At 36.5% G+C, this 18,325-nt stretch overlaps 1 protein-coding gene and 1 long non-coding RNA gene across 2 annotated transcripts; one reads left to right on the top strand and one right to left on the bottom strand.

The window, feature by feature from the left end:
• The first annotated feature begins 3 nt into the window (after nt 1–3).
• LOC100371146 (T-complex protein 1 subunit theta-like) lies at nt 4–16,849 on the top strand. The gene is made up of 10 exons (XM_085505018.1): nt 4–121; nt 3,437–3,607; nt 7,745–8,075; nt 8,896–8,960; nt 9,406–9,543; nt 10,825–10,896; nt 11,540–11,917; nt 12,262–12,498; nt 13,285–13,404; nt 14,750–16,849. Exons 1-10 carry the CDS (start codon nt 62–64, stop codon nt 14,819–14,821), a joined length of 1,644 nt encoding a protein of 547 aa, XP_085361144.1. The 5' UTR covers nt 4–61; the 3' UTR covers nt 14,822–16,849.
• On the bottom strand, nt 3,812–4,616 carry LOC146736520 (uncharacterized). Its single transcript, XR_014930937.1, has 2 exons — nt 4,449–4,616; nt 3,812–4,121 (listed from the first exon to the last, which is right to left on the bottom strand). It is a non-coding gene; the product is annotated as an uncharacterized LOC146736520 (long non-coding RNA).
• Nucleotides 16,850–18,325: the final 1,476 nt, after the last annotated feature.

The following is an 18,325-nucleotide window of genomic DNA, read 5'->3' as shown; positions in this document are numbered from 1 at the left end:
AGAGGTTACGAACAGCGCCACCTATGCTCTTGCATGTTGGGAAATATCTAGAAACTTCAAAATGGCGCTTTCCGTACCAAAGGCTCCGGGTTTTGCGCAAATGCTCAAAGATGGAGCAAAGGTGAGTTTTAATATATTTTTCAGCATTTTATTTCTTTGTATTATTGACTCTAATACGTGGACAAATTTCGACAAAATACTTTCATTTTTCGTCGACTTATTTGATTATTTACGGTGCATGACACTGCACATGGCTTTAATTTATAGGTTTCACACCACATATAGACTAGCTTAACACAGACAACGTGTATTAACTTGTAAAATTAAACTAAATTTGACGCATTTGAAAACATTAGGTCAATTATTTTTTTTAAACGTATATAACTGGTTCTTGTTCAGTTTTCAAGTAAAATGCAAGCATATATGTTGTATGTGGCTATACACTGAATAAAAAAAAGTAGTGCAACTGCCTAATCAAGAAAAGCCCCCTCCACAAAAACTTGTATATGAATGACTCGAATAATCTATCACCCAAAATTACGTTCATCGGTGAACTTTAAAATTCCATCAACAAATTCAAAGTACACACTAAATATGTTTAGCCAGTGGCCATGGTTTTGTGCTGTTTTGGGGTCCAAATTGGTCCTAGGCTTCATCTCTCAGTGCCATCACAGAGTATGCCTAGAACCTATCCGAACCCAAAACGTTGCAAAACCACTGCTAGGTTGGCAGGTGCAATACCCAGTACCTCAGACTACTATAGTCAGACGAACAACGCCTACTGTTGTAGGTGTGAATTGAGGGTTATGCCCGTAGGATGCATGCCTCGACACGCGTTAATCGAAGACTTCCAAATGCACTCACATTTACCTACTTTGTGTGTTTTTGTAATGTCATTCTAGTGCCAAACACACAGGTGCATACTTTTCGATCTAACTGCAAATGAAATCTGTCTTGTCTTTTTGGTCGACAATTTTTAAGTTAGTAACGGCATTTTTAATATCTCCTACTTTCGTCTACAACATTTATGAATATATAATGAGCAACTTTATAGTAGTATTTCTCATTATTTTGAAATTTCCCAGAATATGTGAAATAGTTTCTATAAAAATCAAATGGCGGTGTTGGCGTCGACAGTGTAGTTTTTGTGGATAATGCGTTTGAAAACTTGATATGCTCACGCAACTAAACGATTGAAGTCATTGAATATTCAGTAGGATATTTTAATGGAGCATAAATTTTAGTTATCTCTATTCTTGTTAGGTTCATAATTACAGAAATATGGAGAATAAACACAGCAATAACTTGCATATGTTTTGTCGCATTTGTGGAGATTATTTAACCAAGAAAAAAAGAAAATGAACTACGACCCAACTAATACTACTTACTGCCTGTGTACATCTCGTAATATCTCGCGTTATTTGATGAAATAATAAAAGACATCGTGTTATAGTAACGTTAGTTATATCGGTTGTTTACAGGATTAAAAAGTTGAGCCCCAAAACAAAATTGCACCATCTGACCAAAGGAAAAACCGTATTGCTAGTCTGTCTATAGTAGTCTGAGATTAAATACAGCCAACTTAATCAGCACATGTTTTTCTTGGGGGAAACGTGCATGTCATGTTCAAACTGTACTCAAATCATTATTGATCTAATATTATTTTTGCCCATATACCGTAAAAACTTGATTAATTCGCGGTCTCTATTAATTCGCGCACCCATTTTATTTTCGAACGCTAATTTTTAAATGTATCCTTTTAATTCGCGGTGTTCAAAAACATGTTTAAAATTGTATCCTATTAATTCGCGGGCCAGAATAAAGTGGATAACTCAGAATATATTGCATGAAGACATTAAAAATATACATTTTGTTTGAGTTTTTATGTTATCAGTACTTGGCGTAGCCGCAATCGCAGATGATCTCCGTCATCACAGCCTTTCAGTTAGCAAGCAGTTTAGGTTCGGTAAAGATTGTTCCCACGACACTACAGATGTTGGGCAAGATTATTACTTAGTCGATAAATATCCATCGGTCAGCACATCGATTACGAATTTCCGTGATGGAAAGCTTAGTACAGGGCTTTTTCGTCGCTGGTCCACAGGGTTGCATCGACCGTGTGTCCGCCATTATTCTATTACCGGATTCGGCTGATACCCAGCCCTGGGCGATCTTATGGAGGATTCGATTTTTTTTAGAAAAATGTGGACCAAAAGATCGTCCGGGCGATCTTTTGGCAGATATAACGAGGCCCATCTTGTCTAAAAAAATAACCCTGTGTTGATAGAAATGTTTAGAAAAAATAATGTTTCGCGTTGACCAAATATAATCATGCAAAGTATAAATTCAAAGTGTTTTAATGCATTGGTGAGAGGTCGAATTTTACGTGAACAAGAACATGCACTAAGAAGGAAAAGCAAGTCAAAGTCAAAACGGGGTGCATCATGGACATGACACAACACACGCTGCGACAACTGAGTGATTAGCGACATCATTTTGGGACGCAATTGAACTTAAGTACTTCTTTGCGAAACTTGCTGCGCGGCGATGCTGACATCAAGTGTGTGTTGGTCGAAGTTTGACCCCAAGTCACGCACTGAACTGGCGCGTTACCTTAGCAACCTTTTTCTTTCGTGCCCCGCGCGTCGATCTAGTAAAATTTTTATTATATCCGACAGTACTGTAATTACGCAACTTGTATGCAACTTGTTTGCAGATAAAATAGCAATACTGATGACTATTAAGCACATATTGCATGGCCATGAGGGCACTAGTATACGTCTATTTCCCCAAGGGGTTGTGGGGTACCAACAATACCTGCTATTTCACAAGGCCGCACAAAACGATGTAAAGATGCTTCTAGAAAACCTGATTGCGTCCTTCGTCTTCGGTGCATCTTTATTTTCTACTAGTGTGTCAAGTTCTTCTGAATTGAAGCTAAATCGTCCAGTCTTTTCGAGGCGGGCCATCGATATCAGCAACCGAACTAGCAGACGACATATTGGAAATCACACGATCAGGTGACGAGTAACGTCATCCCCGGGCACTAGTTGATGTACTAGTCTCCCTAGGGAACTAGTAATTTCCCTGGCGCTACTATGATAATTTAGCCGATAACACATGATCCTGTTTTGACCAATTACAGTACAGTATTAACAAGTGATGTGTTATATAATATAATAGTCTGTAATGGTAAGCTGATATCGATGTTGCTACATTGCATTTCATATGTAACTACAACGAAGAACAAGTTAAAATTGTTTGACAATGATACTTACTCGGCTGGTACTTTAAAAATTGCAAGTTTTCATGAGAGCCCAAATTGAGAGCCCAAATGTATGTGCGTTATCTTGCCAGGTTTACTGATAATTTACAATTTACTTGTCATGGAAAGAACAGACTGCTAAATAAACTGAACATTGTATTATTTCCACAGCACTACCAAGGATTAGAAGAAGCTGTATATAAAAACATAGATGCATGTCGAGAACTCGCCAAGACAACACGGTCAGCGTATGGACCAAATGGAATGAATAAAATGGTTATCAATCATCTAGAAAAACTTTTTGTCACAAATGATGCAGCTACAATTATACGAGAACTAGAGGCGAGTTAAACCTGATCAACATGAACTTATCAATCCAATTGATTTGGTGGGAAGGCTTGAAATTAAGGTTTTGTGAATGATAAAATGTCCCTTCAGTGTTCTCCCCAGAAAAATGTATCAGAGTGGCGGCTAATTTGCATATAATTTACATATCATTAGCATTTGTCTGAAGATAAAGAAAACAATAATGACAGGCTTGCATGAATGAAAATGTGTCTTTATTTTTTAACAAATTTATGTAGAAGATTAAATGAATCTGCTGCTGTGTGATTTCTATGTAATGTTGATTTTTCGGACTTTCATGGAAGCCCAGTGATCTGCAGCTTTTGAGAACGCCGTGATTTTCTTTGCTTCCCACTTCTATTAAATGACATGGCCTTCTTGTGCATCTCCGAGTGTGCGTGTTTATCGATAGCATATTTCGTAATAGTTATACATGGCATAGAATTCCATACCAAAGAACTATTTCTGGATGTTTTTAAGTTGAATTTTCCACATATGTGTCACAGCATTCCTAAAAGATAAGAAATAGGAGCGAATCAATACTTGTATTTAAAAAATATCGTCACGATCAACACGAAAATAAACAAATTGCCGCCATTTTGAAAAGTCGCTAAACTTAAAAATTGCCACGATAAACTTTACCCAACTATTTCAAAACACAATACTAGTATTAGTTACTTTGATAAATCGTAGCCAACAATTTTTGAACTTCCAGAAAGAAGGTCGTTTCCAAAAAAATGTTTCGACGATCGGCAAAAAATGAAGCCATACAAAAATTTACTAAACTAGGTCAAAACTCGCTTCCAAGTAAAACGCTACAAATAAATACTTTTTTTACCTTTGCCATCGGATGTTTCTCTCAGCCACGTATATTTTGTTGTCCATTGTGCATCAAATCTAGAGTTTATTTTTTTGCACTTTTCGTTGTAACATCATCTTGGACACGTTTAGTACCACTGCCGACAGGGGTACCGGTGACCGCGTTGCTGGTGGGTTTATCGCTCGCAACCAGGGGCCCAGCAGGGCGTTCTACGCGGAACCACAACGTAATATTTCTGCTGTTTGACATCGTTGCTTCTTCCAGCCAAATATGCTACTGAGAAAATACTCGCTATTACCCCAATTAAATAGGGCGAAAGTGTTTATTGTCGAAGTACGAAGCTGTATTAGTCCATTGTCTTTGCGTAATCACTGACATGTTTCCATTCACACCTGATTTGGCTCACAGTACCGACGCTGATGACGCTGACTAACAGATTCGCACGTGTATTAACAAGCTAAAACAAAGAGTAACAGGAAATGCCACAGAGTAGCGGGCAATCTCTCAGAGTAGCGGCATAAATAATGGAGTAGCGGCCCCGCTACGCTAAAACGCTTTGGGGAGAACACTGCCCTTTATGTTCTATGAAACATGCATTTGACATATTTTTTTCAGTGTTTCTTGACATTTAAAGTTGTCTGAATTTCAGTCTGAGTTAAAATTTTGCGCTATTGCATTGAACCATGCTACATACGTGTTGGGCTTGCATATATTTTGTGGCTGATAATATGCAAAGGTCTTTTTGTTATTCAAGCTATTTTTTCAACCCTCTATAATTGCACACTTCCAGGAGGCAAAACACCACATGCTGAATACTGAAATTAAAGCACTGTTTGATGTACTTCCAAGTTGAGCCCATTGTCACCTGCATTTCAGGCATAACTATGAAAATGGGACTTCTTATTCATATTTACTGTATTGTCAGAGGGACGTTGTTTATATTCCGTCAACAACCCAATAAACACTATAGCAAAGTGAGGTCAATGTACATTGTTTTAGAATCAAACAGATGAACCAAAGACAAACTAATAACTGCCAGAATCTTGATTATCTGTGAAAATCCCAATTACACTTTGAATTTCGAGCAATTTTGACTAAAATATCGTGCACGGGAAATGAAGGTTAGGTTATTGCTGGTGTACGCATGTGTACTGTGTCTTAGACATCCACCTCATTTTTCTTTAACACTATCTATGGCGGTGTTGAGTGGGAAGTCAACAATTAAATAAATAATTCCCACTCTGACAACTCCGTGGATCCAGGACTAAATTCAGAGAAGTATATTTGTAGTGTTGATTATTAGTCCCCGTTCGGACGCAGTCCGAAAAAGGGGACTTATGTTTTGCCCTGTGTGCGTCCGTGATCACCTGTATCTCGAACATGCATGGACCGATTAAGTTCAAACTTCACTCATACATCACACATTATATGGGACATATGCACATGCATTTTTTTCATGATCCGATTAACGATAGCCGAATAGCGGCCATTTTAAGGCCGAAAATGCATCAAAATCGCACATTTTCACCATTCCGGACCCGGATCTCAGTTATGCATGGACGGATTTTGTTCAAATTTGGTACATACATTAAACATAATAGGACCTTGATGCACGTCATTTTTTTTTTTGGATCGGGTTCGAAATGGCCGACTGGCGGCCATTTTGTTTTAAAGAATTCAGTTCTGGATCCGTATCTGAGACATGCTTGGATTGATCGAGTTCAAACTTCACACACACAAGGTACATCATGTCACAAATATGTATGTGCATTTGTTTCATGATTTCATTAACGATAGCCAAATGGCGGCCACTTTAAGGCCGAAAATGCATTGAAATCGCACATTTTCACCATTCCGGACCCGGATCTCAGTTATGCATGGACGGATTTCATTCAAATTTGGTACATACATTAAACATAATAGGACCTTGATGCACGTCATTTTTTTTTTCGGATCAAGTTCGAAATAGCCGACTGGCGGCCATTTTGTTTTAAAGAATTCAGTTCTGGATCTGTATCTGAAACATGTCTGGATTGATCAAGTTCAAACTTCACACACACAAGGTACATCATGTCACAAATATGTATGTGCATTTGTTTCATGATCTCATTAACGATAGCCAAATGGGGGCCGCTTTAAGGCCGAAAATGCATTGAAATCGCACATTTTCACCATTCCGGACCCAGATCTCAGTTATGCATGGACGGATTTCATTCAAATTTGGTACATACATTAAACATAATAGGACCTTGATGCACGTCATTTTTTTTTTCGCATCAAGTTCGAAATAGCCGACTGGCGGCCATTTTGTTTTAAAGAATTCAGTTCTGAATCCGTATCCGAGACATGTCTGGATTGATCAAGTTCAAACTTCACACACACAAGGTACATCATGTCACAAATATGTATGTGCATTTGTTTCATGATCTCATTAACGATAGCCAAATGGGGGCCGCTTTAAGGCCAAAAATGCATTGAAATCGCACATTTTCACCATTCCGGACCCATATCTCAGTTATGCATGGATGGATTTTGTTCAAATTTGGTACATACATTAAACATAATAGGACCTTGATGCACGTCTTTTTTTTTTTCGGATCAAGTTCGAAATGGCCGACTGGCGGCCATTTTGTTAAAGAATTCAGTTCTGGATCCGTATCCAAGACATGTCTGGATTGATCAAGTTCAAACTTCACACACACATGGTACATCATGTCACAAATAGATATGTGCATTTGTTTCATGATCTGCTTAACAATAGCGGAATGATGGCCATTTTAAGGCCGAAAATGCATCAAAATCACGTATTTTCACAATTCCAGAACCGGATCTCAGTCATGCATGGATGGATTTTGTTCAGATTTAGCACAATGTGTTGTACATATGCAGGTGCATTTCGGTCATGATCTGCTTTGAATGTATATGTCACTCAAATATGAACGGAACGGGGACGTGTCATTGACAATGACTTGTTCATTATCAGTTTTCTACTCATCGTGATATCAATTCACTTTTGCTGTTTCTTATATAATTATAATACAAATTAATACCTCGGCCCATCGCAACACCAGATGTCCAGAACATACCTTTGTAGGTTCTTTATTGATGACATTTCATTTCACATTAATTATTAATACCTTGCAGATTGAAGTAATTTTTCACAAGCCTACCTAATAATGAAAATTACAGAAAAACCTCTGCAGATTTTGAATGATCCTTTACTTAATATGCACTGAATCCCTTGAATAATGTACAGTACATGTCTGCCAGAAACTTGCTATTTTGTGTTTACCGGGGTATTATGTTTTTGATAGGTACAACATCCAGCAGCTAAAATGGTAGTTCTAGCATCACAGCAGATGGAGCAGGAAATTGGTGACGGGACAAACTTCGTAATTGTCTTTGCCGGTGCTCTCCTAAACAGTGCAGAAGAAATTCTGCGTATGGGATTGTCGCCCACAGAAGTTATTGAAGGCTATGAAAAGGCACTCAAGAAGGCATTAGAAATTTTACCTGAATTATCGTGTGGGTCAATAAAAGATATAACTGACAAGGAGGATGTAACCAGAGTGATAAAATCTTCTATTATGAGTAAACAGTATGGTAATGAAGATTTCTTTGCAAAACTTGTGACAGAAGCTTGCAGTAAGTATATATTAACCTGGAAAAGGTGCTAAATTATATCTAGTGGCAGGATGGGAGTTTCCCTATGGTGCTTGCGAAGTCTATTAGAATCACCATATTCTCAGGACAAGCTATGTCACAAAATTCATTGTTTGGATGCACACCACTGTGCTATGTATTTATATGGGCTCTGCACAAGCTACTGTGAAACTATTGTTGATGAGCCAGTGAAAACAGCTAAAGTTGAAGAAAGAGCACAAACCCAACTTTGAGGTAATCCTGAACAACCAAATGGATACATCTTGCACAAGTAAGAGTAGTCTTGTTCAAAGTAGAGTTTTTGGCCTTTGTTTTTATCAATGATGGTTGCCAGACAGTGAAAATGCTTGGATGTTTGCTCCAGAAAATTGGGTGATAAAAGTTTTAAAATATTTCTGTTCCATGTGAACAAGTCTGTTATACTGCAATACCGTTGTGTCCATTCAGTCTATTTTAGACTTGTAACTTTTCTATCGATTTTCACTAGTTTAGTACAAAGTGTTAACATACACACTAGTACTAGACTACTCTATATAGAATGGTCACCTCTGTGTGTTTTAAGCTGAAGTAATCATGGCAAATATAACTAAGAATGAGAACTCAATAGACCAATGAGGCTGCCAGTACCATTACTAGTTACCAGGTTCTTGTGGCTTGGTACACCTTGAGGCTGGAACCTCCACAATACAGCAGCACTTCAGCACTACATATTGCATCTGAATGTTGCTGATGAAACGTCACTCTGAACTACATCATTTCTACAGTACTATCCTAACTATCTGGTGTTTTTTTTTTTTTACAGTGTCTGTCTATTCAAACAAGAAAGTTGTTTTCAATGTAGATAATGTACGAGTCACAAAGATATTGGTAAGTTATATTTGTATTTATTGAATTCAGTTGAACGTTTTTTCTCGCATGCATGTGTAAAAACAATCCCTTCCACAAAAGTATTTAAATTTAAAACAATGAATAATAAATGCATTTACACTATGTTGATATGTACAAGTGTATGCATTTTCCTGAAAATATTCTTGAACCAAAACATGTCTCCTATTAAATAACAGACCCCTTAGACTAGCAAAAATTAATAACTATCACTAAGAAATCGGCTTTCAATTTCACCAATATTGTTCATATTTTAGTTTAACATTTTTTTTATCACAGGCAGAATAATTGTATCTAAGTTTTAATGCATTTACATTATGTAGCAAAATTTGCTGGATGGGTTACAAAGCTGAAAAGGCCATTGAGTTGTGATGTGTCACTAATTTAGGGAACACAATTTTATTGAATTCATGTTTTTATCTTTCAGGGTTCTGGTGTTTTGAGTTCATCTGTTCTTCAAGGCATGGTGTTCAAAAGAAATGTTGAAGGAAACATCACTAAAGTCAGCAATGCTAAGGTTGCATGTTATACATGTCCCATAGATTACATGCAAACTGAAACGAAAGTAAGACGAGCAGATTTATCTTTTCCCCACCAGTCTCTCGCTCAAATTTTTCTGCATTTTTTCCTTATATTCTTCAATATTTCTGCAAATGAATCCCAATTTTTTGAGCCAACAGAAAAAATTAAGTCAATTTTCAGTTTTCACTCAAACAATTTTTGTTCCAGTCTTTTGAAAGAAAGTGCAGACTGTAAACAGGACTGTTTTGTGGATTTGTTATGAAATTGGGGAATTGGGGATGAAAAGGTTAATGAGATATTAAGAGAATATTTTGCTGACAAGAAAAGTGTGCTTTAGTGACTACCCTCTACACTTGGGTACCACAATGTCCTTATTAGGCCAAAAAAAAAATTGTTTTGTAGCCCTCAGCCAAAAAATGTGAAATATCAGGTCATGTTTTTTTTAATAGGCCCAAATATTAAAAACTCACTATTTTAAGCAGTAAAAAGTTTCCTCTAAAATTTACTTTGAACCTCGGGTTGATCTGTATTTAAATACAAAAGACTGAAAGAAACACTTTGATTTTTGTGTTTAACATCTAGCATGTGCTTTAATTGAACCTTTGCTACTTACGATACCCTTAGTTTTCATAAGTGTTAAAAAAAAAAAAAAAAAAACTCTGACCGACCAACCTGCTCCAACAGAATGGATTTTGTAGGGATCTTGAGTCAAAATAAAATCCCAAAAATCAAGTCGGGTCAGCTTGGTAACTTCTGAGGTCTACCAGAAAAATGCCAAGTTTGTATGTGACTATAGGAGTCTTCGAAAAGCTGCCAACAAAAATGTTGTGGTCCCTGATTTCCTTAGTTTTTACACTTTATTTATATAATTTGAATTTTTTGAAAAATTTCTCATTTATAGTAAAATATTCAATGTAACTTTTTCAATGTATAATTTTCAATGGAATCAGAAACACACAAAGGATATGAGCAGAACTCGAGGGTTTCGCTAAGAACCGTATGCCCCGCTATAAGCTTAAATTGGCTGTCTACTCTCTGCTCTCTTGACAGTCTACGCCGGTCTCGCTGCAGCACTTCGCACTGCTGAGAACCTTTTTATTTTATTTTTGGCCTGTTACAGGATGATGGCCTGCTATTCAATGCATTTGTTGAAACCCCCGAGAACAACCTTTCCAAAATATCTTGTCAGTGGTGCATCATGTGTTGACATAGAGGGCGCTCTCATCTACCATAAAGTTACACTTGAACTGTACCATATTTGTACAGACATACATATCTTGCAGTACCTAGAGTTATAAATTTAACTACATATTTCTATTTCTAGGGTACTGTACTGATAAAATCTGCTGAGGAGTTGAAATCTTTCAGTAAAGGAGAAGAAAGTCAACTTGAACAGGTATATTATTATATATACAAAAATTTTATCTCAATTCTGGGGAAATCCCCATTTGTAATTTTAAAAATTTGATCTCAATCCTAGAGAAATCCCCATTTGGAATTTTAAAAATTTGATCTCAATCCTAGAGAAATCCCCATTTGGAATTTTAAAAATTTGATCTCAATCCTGGAAAAATCCCCATTTGGAATTTTAAAAATTTGATCTCAATCCTGGAGAAATCCCCATTTGGAATTTTAAAAATTTGATCTCAATCCTAGGGAAATCCCGATTTGGAATTCTAAAAATTTGATCTCAATCCTGGGGAAATCCTCATTTGAAATTTTTAAAATTTGATCTCAATCCTGGGGAAATCCTCATTTGGAATTTCTAAAATTTGATCTCAATCCTGGGGAAATCTCCATTTGGAATTTCAATGTACAAGCTATCTTTTGACATAAGAAATTCATCATGTGATAGTTTTGAATTGGGAATCTCAATTGCATGTATTTGAATCAATGTTGTTCCACAAATTTTGGTTTTCGGATTTGTAGCAAATCAAGATTATTTATGTAGACTGCACTTGTGGTATCGCATATGCAACCCCATCTATATCAAAATTTTGAGAAAATTTCTTTAACAATTTTGATTTTCTTATTTATAGCAAATCAAGGCCATTGCTGATTCTGGCTGTACAGTTGTGGTATCTGGTGGGAAAGTTGGCGATATGGCATTACATTTTCTGAACAAGTACAACATCATGGTAGTGAGGCTGTTATCTAAATGGGATCTCCGTCGACTATGTAAAACCATCAACGCGACTGCCCTACCTCGTATCACCCCACCAACTACCCATGAGAGTGGTCACTGTGATCAAGTAATGGTGGCTGAGATTGGGGATACCTCAGTGGTGATCTTTAAACAGGAAAAAGAGGAGAGTGCCATCTCAACTGTGGTTATACGAGGTTCTACAGATAATCTAATGGACGATGTGGAGAAAGCGGTAGATGATGGTGTTAATACATTCAGAGCTCTGACCAGGGTATGTCTGATTAACTTTTTAATGTTTGCCTTTTTCATGTTTTACTACCCTTAGATGCTCACCGGATCTCACCAATTTTTTTTAATCATTTCGGCCAAAGTTCCAGAGTTGTTCCTGTTAAATTTACTGTTTTACACTCAAAATATTATACATGTACTAGTTTCATTTTGTACCAAATGTCCTAGGTTAATGTTGAAACTGAATCCCCATGGTATATCAAACTTTGCCCCATTGCTGAATTCTGTTAAGGAAGTGAAAAAGTATTTTCTAACAGCAGTACAAGGGTTCTTTGGTTCTATGTGGAGTAGGGGGTATCAAATTATCATTCTGTTTTTTCTTATTAGGATAACCGTTATCTTCCCGGTGCTGGTGCCACAGAGATAGAATTAGCAAAGAGGCTGACTGAATATGGTGATAGCTGTCCAGGTATAGAGCAGTATGCTATTAAGAAGTTTGCTGAAGCATTGGAAGATATCCCTCGCACATTAGCTGAGAATGCCGGAGTGAAAGCCACTGAAGTTCTCTCAAAGCTCTATGCTGCTCACCAAGAAGGCAAACAAAATGTTGGATTTGATATCGAGGTACGTTTTTCTAATATTAACAATCACAGTGTGTTTTAGGTTTATATATAGAAGATTATGGAAGAAATCTGTATACCATAAGAGTTTAAAAATGGTGCACTTCTGATCAGTGGGTGGTGGCATTTTGTTTATATCGCAAATTATGTGAAGCGAAACAGCGCAATCATAATAAAACATCATCAGAATGTTGATCAATGATAAGGCAGTCGTTTTTTTGACAACAGACTAAAAAAAAAATTTCAATTTCTACAGTATTTTGATCAGCAGCAAAATATGAATCTTGTCGTGGTGCCATTTTGAATCCTCATCAACTCGTCTGTCAACTAATAACTTGACTCTTACAGTTCACTGGCTTCAGCCTTCTGTGGTTACGTCAGTTTTTATTTTTAATAAATCAATAAACTTGCTTGACTGAACTCGAAAATGAAGTCTGAGACTGAGCAAGCCACAAGACTTGCTTTAGTCCCTCAAATAGTGTTCGTTTCTCTCCCACCACTTCAACTGATCCGATTACAGAGACTTTGGAGTTATACTTAAGCAAATTCAACTCAGTTTGTTTTATAGTATTCCTTGCATAGAAAATAAAAAAAAAAATAGAATAAATAGAAAATTTTTAAATTGTTTGTTGAAAAATCACAAATTTTGTTTTCTCAAAAAAGTTAAAGAGTTTAATAATTTTGCAATGTTGATGTTCTCATTGTCAATTTGGCCATACTTGTATCTGTCAAAAATTTACAATTTCATGTAGCTTCCTCTTAAGCATCATATCCTTTCTCTCATTGACAGGGTGAGGGCTCTGCTGTTAAAGATATTGTACAAGATGGTGTATTGGATCCATATTTAACAAAATACTGGTCCTTAAAGTTGGCTGGTACTGCAGCAGTAACAGTTCTGAGAGTAGACCAGGTATGTCAACCAATGCTATTACAATGTCCTTGCACTTATAAGTAAACGGGTCATATATTGAGTTCACCAAGCTAATCAATTGATTAACCTTACATTTTCTCATGTTCAATGCTTTCACTGAACTTTCTTGCTACGTAGTGAATGAATACTTGTACCAAACTGACCTCCTACAGTTAGCATGCATATTTGTGTCAGTTTTTGTTTGCCGACAATTCATTCCACCTTTGGTCAGTGTATGTTAAACCCTCAGAAACTAGGGTCATACTGTTATGGAAAGATATTTCTGGCATGTACAACCAGCGATCGCTATTGTGTGTCAAAATAAGAACTGCAACTCTATTGTCTTTGTCAAACTTAGGTAGCCATACTGGTGCAGTCAGTTCTGTCAATCACGTTTCCAAAGACAACTAAAAAAAGTTTATAAACAAGATGAATCCTTTGCAACAGTGAATGTATGTTTGAATGCAAAAGAAACCTACAAAGGGGTTAAACTAGTTGTCTTTGTGTGCAAGAAATTGTTTCGTAATCATAACAAATTGAAGCACAGTTAATGCTGTAAAACATGTTGAAAAAGCGGCATGCTAATTTAGCCAATTGTGGTAAAATGACGTAATAACGAAATGATTTAGCGAATCTCTCTTGTCATTGTTGATTTCTTTGGAGGCCATTTTGAATTTATAAGAATGTCATTAGCGACATCTTGAATTAGCGAATCAGTTCTCTCGCTAAATTCGCGAAAAAGACATGCTCACGAGAAAGACATGTTTTACAGTAAATGCAAGTTTAATGTATATTGTTTAAGTACATTAACATAACTAGCTTAACCTTTTCACCACCAGTTCCTGTTTATAGTCATCTGCACTTTCCTTCAGACGATTGAGACAAAAATAGCAACATTTTTATGAGTAAAAAATGAAAATGTACACAAGTTTTGTCTATTGTCTTCAAAATTAGGGTTCATTTCCAGAAATATTGAATAATATTAGAAAAAAAAGCGCAATTTGGGTGAGAAAGTCTGGTGGTGAAAAGGTTAACAAAATCTAATGTGTGAAACTTGTTTACTTGAAACGTATTGTGCAGTTTTTCTATGTGAATGTACATTTGATGCTACCTAAGTAAATGTTTTCATGACAAAAAAACACTTTAAATCAATGTATTTTAAACCAAAATGAATTAAATTGCAAGGATTGCTTCTCGGACTGCCCAATATCAGTGAGAAACCTGGACATCTAAGAAAAATTCACCAAAATGAAGCTGAGAGAACACTGAAGATGTATTTTGATTGCCCCGACTTTTGGTTTTGTGTCGAATTGCAACGTATTCATGATTGTATGTTGTGTTTCAGATTATCATGGCGAAAGCAGCTGGTGGACCCAAAGCTCCCAAACCAGGACCCATGGATGCAGACGATGATTAGGAAAAGAATCAAAACAATTTATTCCATTATTGTAATTTGTGAATCTAATAATTGTGAACTCCTAAATGTCTTCGCTCTGCTTTTATTATGAATGTTAATTTATGAGTTGCATAGCTTCAATATTGTCAAATTAAAAGATTATTACTGTAATGAGTATGGAAACTTTGTTACTGTAATGATCGATACTTTATTACTGTAATGAGTATGGACACTTCGTTACTGTAATGAGTATGGACACTTTGTTACAGTAATGAGTATGGACACTTCGTTACAGTAATGAGTATGGACACTTCATTACTGTAATGAGTATGGACACTTCATTACTGTAATGAGTATGGACACTTCATTACTGTGATGTGTAATGGACACTTCATTACTGTGATGTGTAATGTACACTTCATTACTGTGATGTGTATGGACACTTCATTACTGTGATGAGTATGGACGCTTCATTACTGTAATGAGTATGGACGCTTCATTACTGTAATGAGTATGGACGCTTCATTACTGTAATGAGTATGGACGCTTCATTACTGTAATGAGTATGGACGCTTCATTACTGTAATGAGTGTGGACGCTTCGTTACAGCAACGAGTGTGGACGCTTCGTTACAGCAACGAGTGTGGACGCTTCGTTACAGCAACGAGTGTGGACGCTTCGTTACAGCAACGAGTGTGGACGCTTCGTTACAGCAACGAGTGTGGACGCTTCGTTACAGCAACGAGTGTGGACGCTTCGTTACAGCAACGAGTGTGGACGCTTCGTTACAGCAACGTGTGTGGACGCTTCGTTACAGCAACGAGTGTGGACGCTTCGTTACAGCAACGAGTGTGGACGCTTCGTAACAGCAACGAGTGTGGACGCTTCGTAACAGCAACGAGTGTGGACGCTTCGTAACAGCAACGAGTGTGGACGCTTCGTAACAGCAACGAGTGTGGACGCTTCGTTACAGCAACGAGTGTGGACGCTTCGTTACAGCAACGAGTGTGGATCCTTTATTACTATATATGTGATGAGTGCTGATAGTTGATTACCGTATGTGTAATATGCATTTAGTGATGGATACTGTATTACAATATGTATTTATATATCAGTACTTCACTTAGTATGGTTTTCTTGTTACTGTATTTTTAATGATTACTTAATGATTACTTGATGATTACTCAAAGAATCGTTACATTGAATGTATTGTGAGTCTAATTGCGCTAACTAATGTTACCCTTATTTGGCAATATTGGAAACTGATATATTAATGTTACAACATTTGTATTACTGTATACATATAAAAGTCTATCTTTGTGTGCTTTTGAAACCGTAAACCCTGCTGTCGTACATTATCAGAATTTTCAGATTATCAGAGTTGGTCAAGTATAACTTATTTAAACAATCTATTGTTTAACAATAATTTTTCAGGAGCTGAGGATTTTATTTATGACGGTTACTATGTTTTTTTTTCGCTCCATGATTATTGACAAGGTTTCATCTTATTTAATTTTTGATTGGAATATTGTTCACCTATTTGCCCAGCCTCTGTTTCACACACAGCTGTATGTTCTGCTTGGTCACGGCATTGGTTTACAAAGATGTCTGTAATATTAGAGATCAACCATTTGAAAACTGATGGAGAAATTATTTTTTTTCAATTAGTTCATTCATATATTCCTGGCGATATTTGTTTGTCTTTTTTTTTTTACATTCAATTCTTTTTAATTTATACAGCTATCGTGTTTTTGCTTTCTCTTACCCCATACCAACTTTTTCCTTTTTTCTTTTCAAGAAATCTTTCAGCTCCCTACTTTTCAAATGGGGAAACCCCTAAGAAAATCTCCATGGTAACTTACATTGCTTTCTACTCCTAATCACTTCAAATTTTCCCAAATTCAAAGTTCAAAATTACTTTCAGCTTCCAGAAATAATTGTGTAAGATACTACAGACAATTGTTTTGTCCCACTATGAGTTTTGTACGTACACGTTATGCATTTTGGTCACTTTATAGTTTTTGCAATAAAACAATGTCACAACACTGATCTCTGATTTTCTTTGTGCTTTATTCACATCTGATATATTTTTATCCACAGAACTTTAAAATATTTTGATTGAAATATATGCTCATATGGGACTAAAAAGAAGTACTGCCACGTTGTGTTGCGCATGTTTCATAACGAGTGCACTGCCTCGTGTTGCACTGTAGTTTCTTTTATACTGCTTCCAATAGCTCTTCCCGAGCCGAGAATCTCATTTTTTTGTTTTTGTTTTGTTTAAACTCTGTATGTACATTGAATTTTATAGAACCCTTATGCATGTCGCTTTATCAGATTGAACCCAAAATGGCCGACTGATGAGTTTTAGTCATATTCCTGACATTGACTGTTCATATTCAAACTTCATATATTTTGTAAACTGAATTTGCAGGGACTGTAATGCAATCACTCATTTTGATTCATTAAGATGGAATTTCACTAGGTGCAGAGTGCTCTCAAGACCCTTCTCGTATTGATAGAGTAGTGTGCCTGTAGATAGCAGTCTGACGTAGAATATTTCAAATCAAAGTCGTAATTTTTGTATTGGTTTTACTTCCAATTCTTAGGACCCAGTTAGATCATCAGAACAATATATCAAAAGTCGCAGTGCATGCATGCATGCATGTATGTATGTTTTCAAAGTTTATTTTCAAACTTAACTAACATTACCCATGTCACCTACAAAACAAGTTACCGGGCAAGGTGCTGGCCGTTACTCATCAAACACAAGACCCACACTGTAGCTCTGATTGTTGATATTAAAGAATTCTGGTACAGGTTGTTAGAGTACCGTACAGTTAAGATGGATCTCTAAACCATTACTTGTGTGCGTTCCAATACAACCACAATTGATTCATGCTCCCGTTATAAGACAGTGTAAATACTGCAAAAGCACTCTGTTTTCAGTAATTTGTGGAAATAATGCTGTGTCCACAAGAATGGAAATCATCAAAATACCAGCTGAAAGGGTTTGCCAAAATTTCTTTGACTAAGATGTTTGGTGTATAATCTGGAGTAGATTGTATGGACTTTCCCGCCTTGGATCAACTCCCTCCATTTCAGTGTATCAACTCTCCAGTTAGCACCATGGTGTTCTGAATGCATACCTCTACTGAAATTGAACTATAGAAGACGTTTGGCCGAATGGTGGGCATTTTTGTGCTAAAAAATCATCAAAAACAAGCATTTATGGATGGATTTTGTTTAATCTTGGTACATACTGCGGACATTATGGGACCTTGATGTACATCATTTTATTTTTCAGATCCAATTTAAAATGGCTGACTGGCGGCCATTGAATGCAGTTCTTGTGCCATATCTCTGCCATGCTTTGATTGATTATGATCAAATTTTATATATTCATTATACAGTACATCATTACATAGATATATTGGTTTGACTATCTGATTCCAAATGGTCAAATGGCAGCCATTTTTGTGCTAAAAATTCATCAAAAATTAAGTATTTCTGGCATTCCATAAC

This window comes from Saccoglossus kowalevskii, chromosome 11, assembly GCF_978046115.1.
Source record: "Saccoglossus kowalevskii chromosome 11, keSacKowa6.1, whole genome shotgun sequence".
Lineage (NCBI taxonomy): Eukaryota > Metazoa > Hemichordata > Enteropneusta > Harrimaniidae > Saccoglossus > Saccoglossus kowalevskii.
This window is presented reverse-complemented; position numbering and strand designations above follow the sequence as displayed.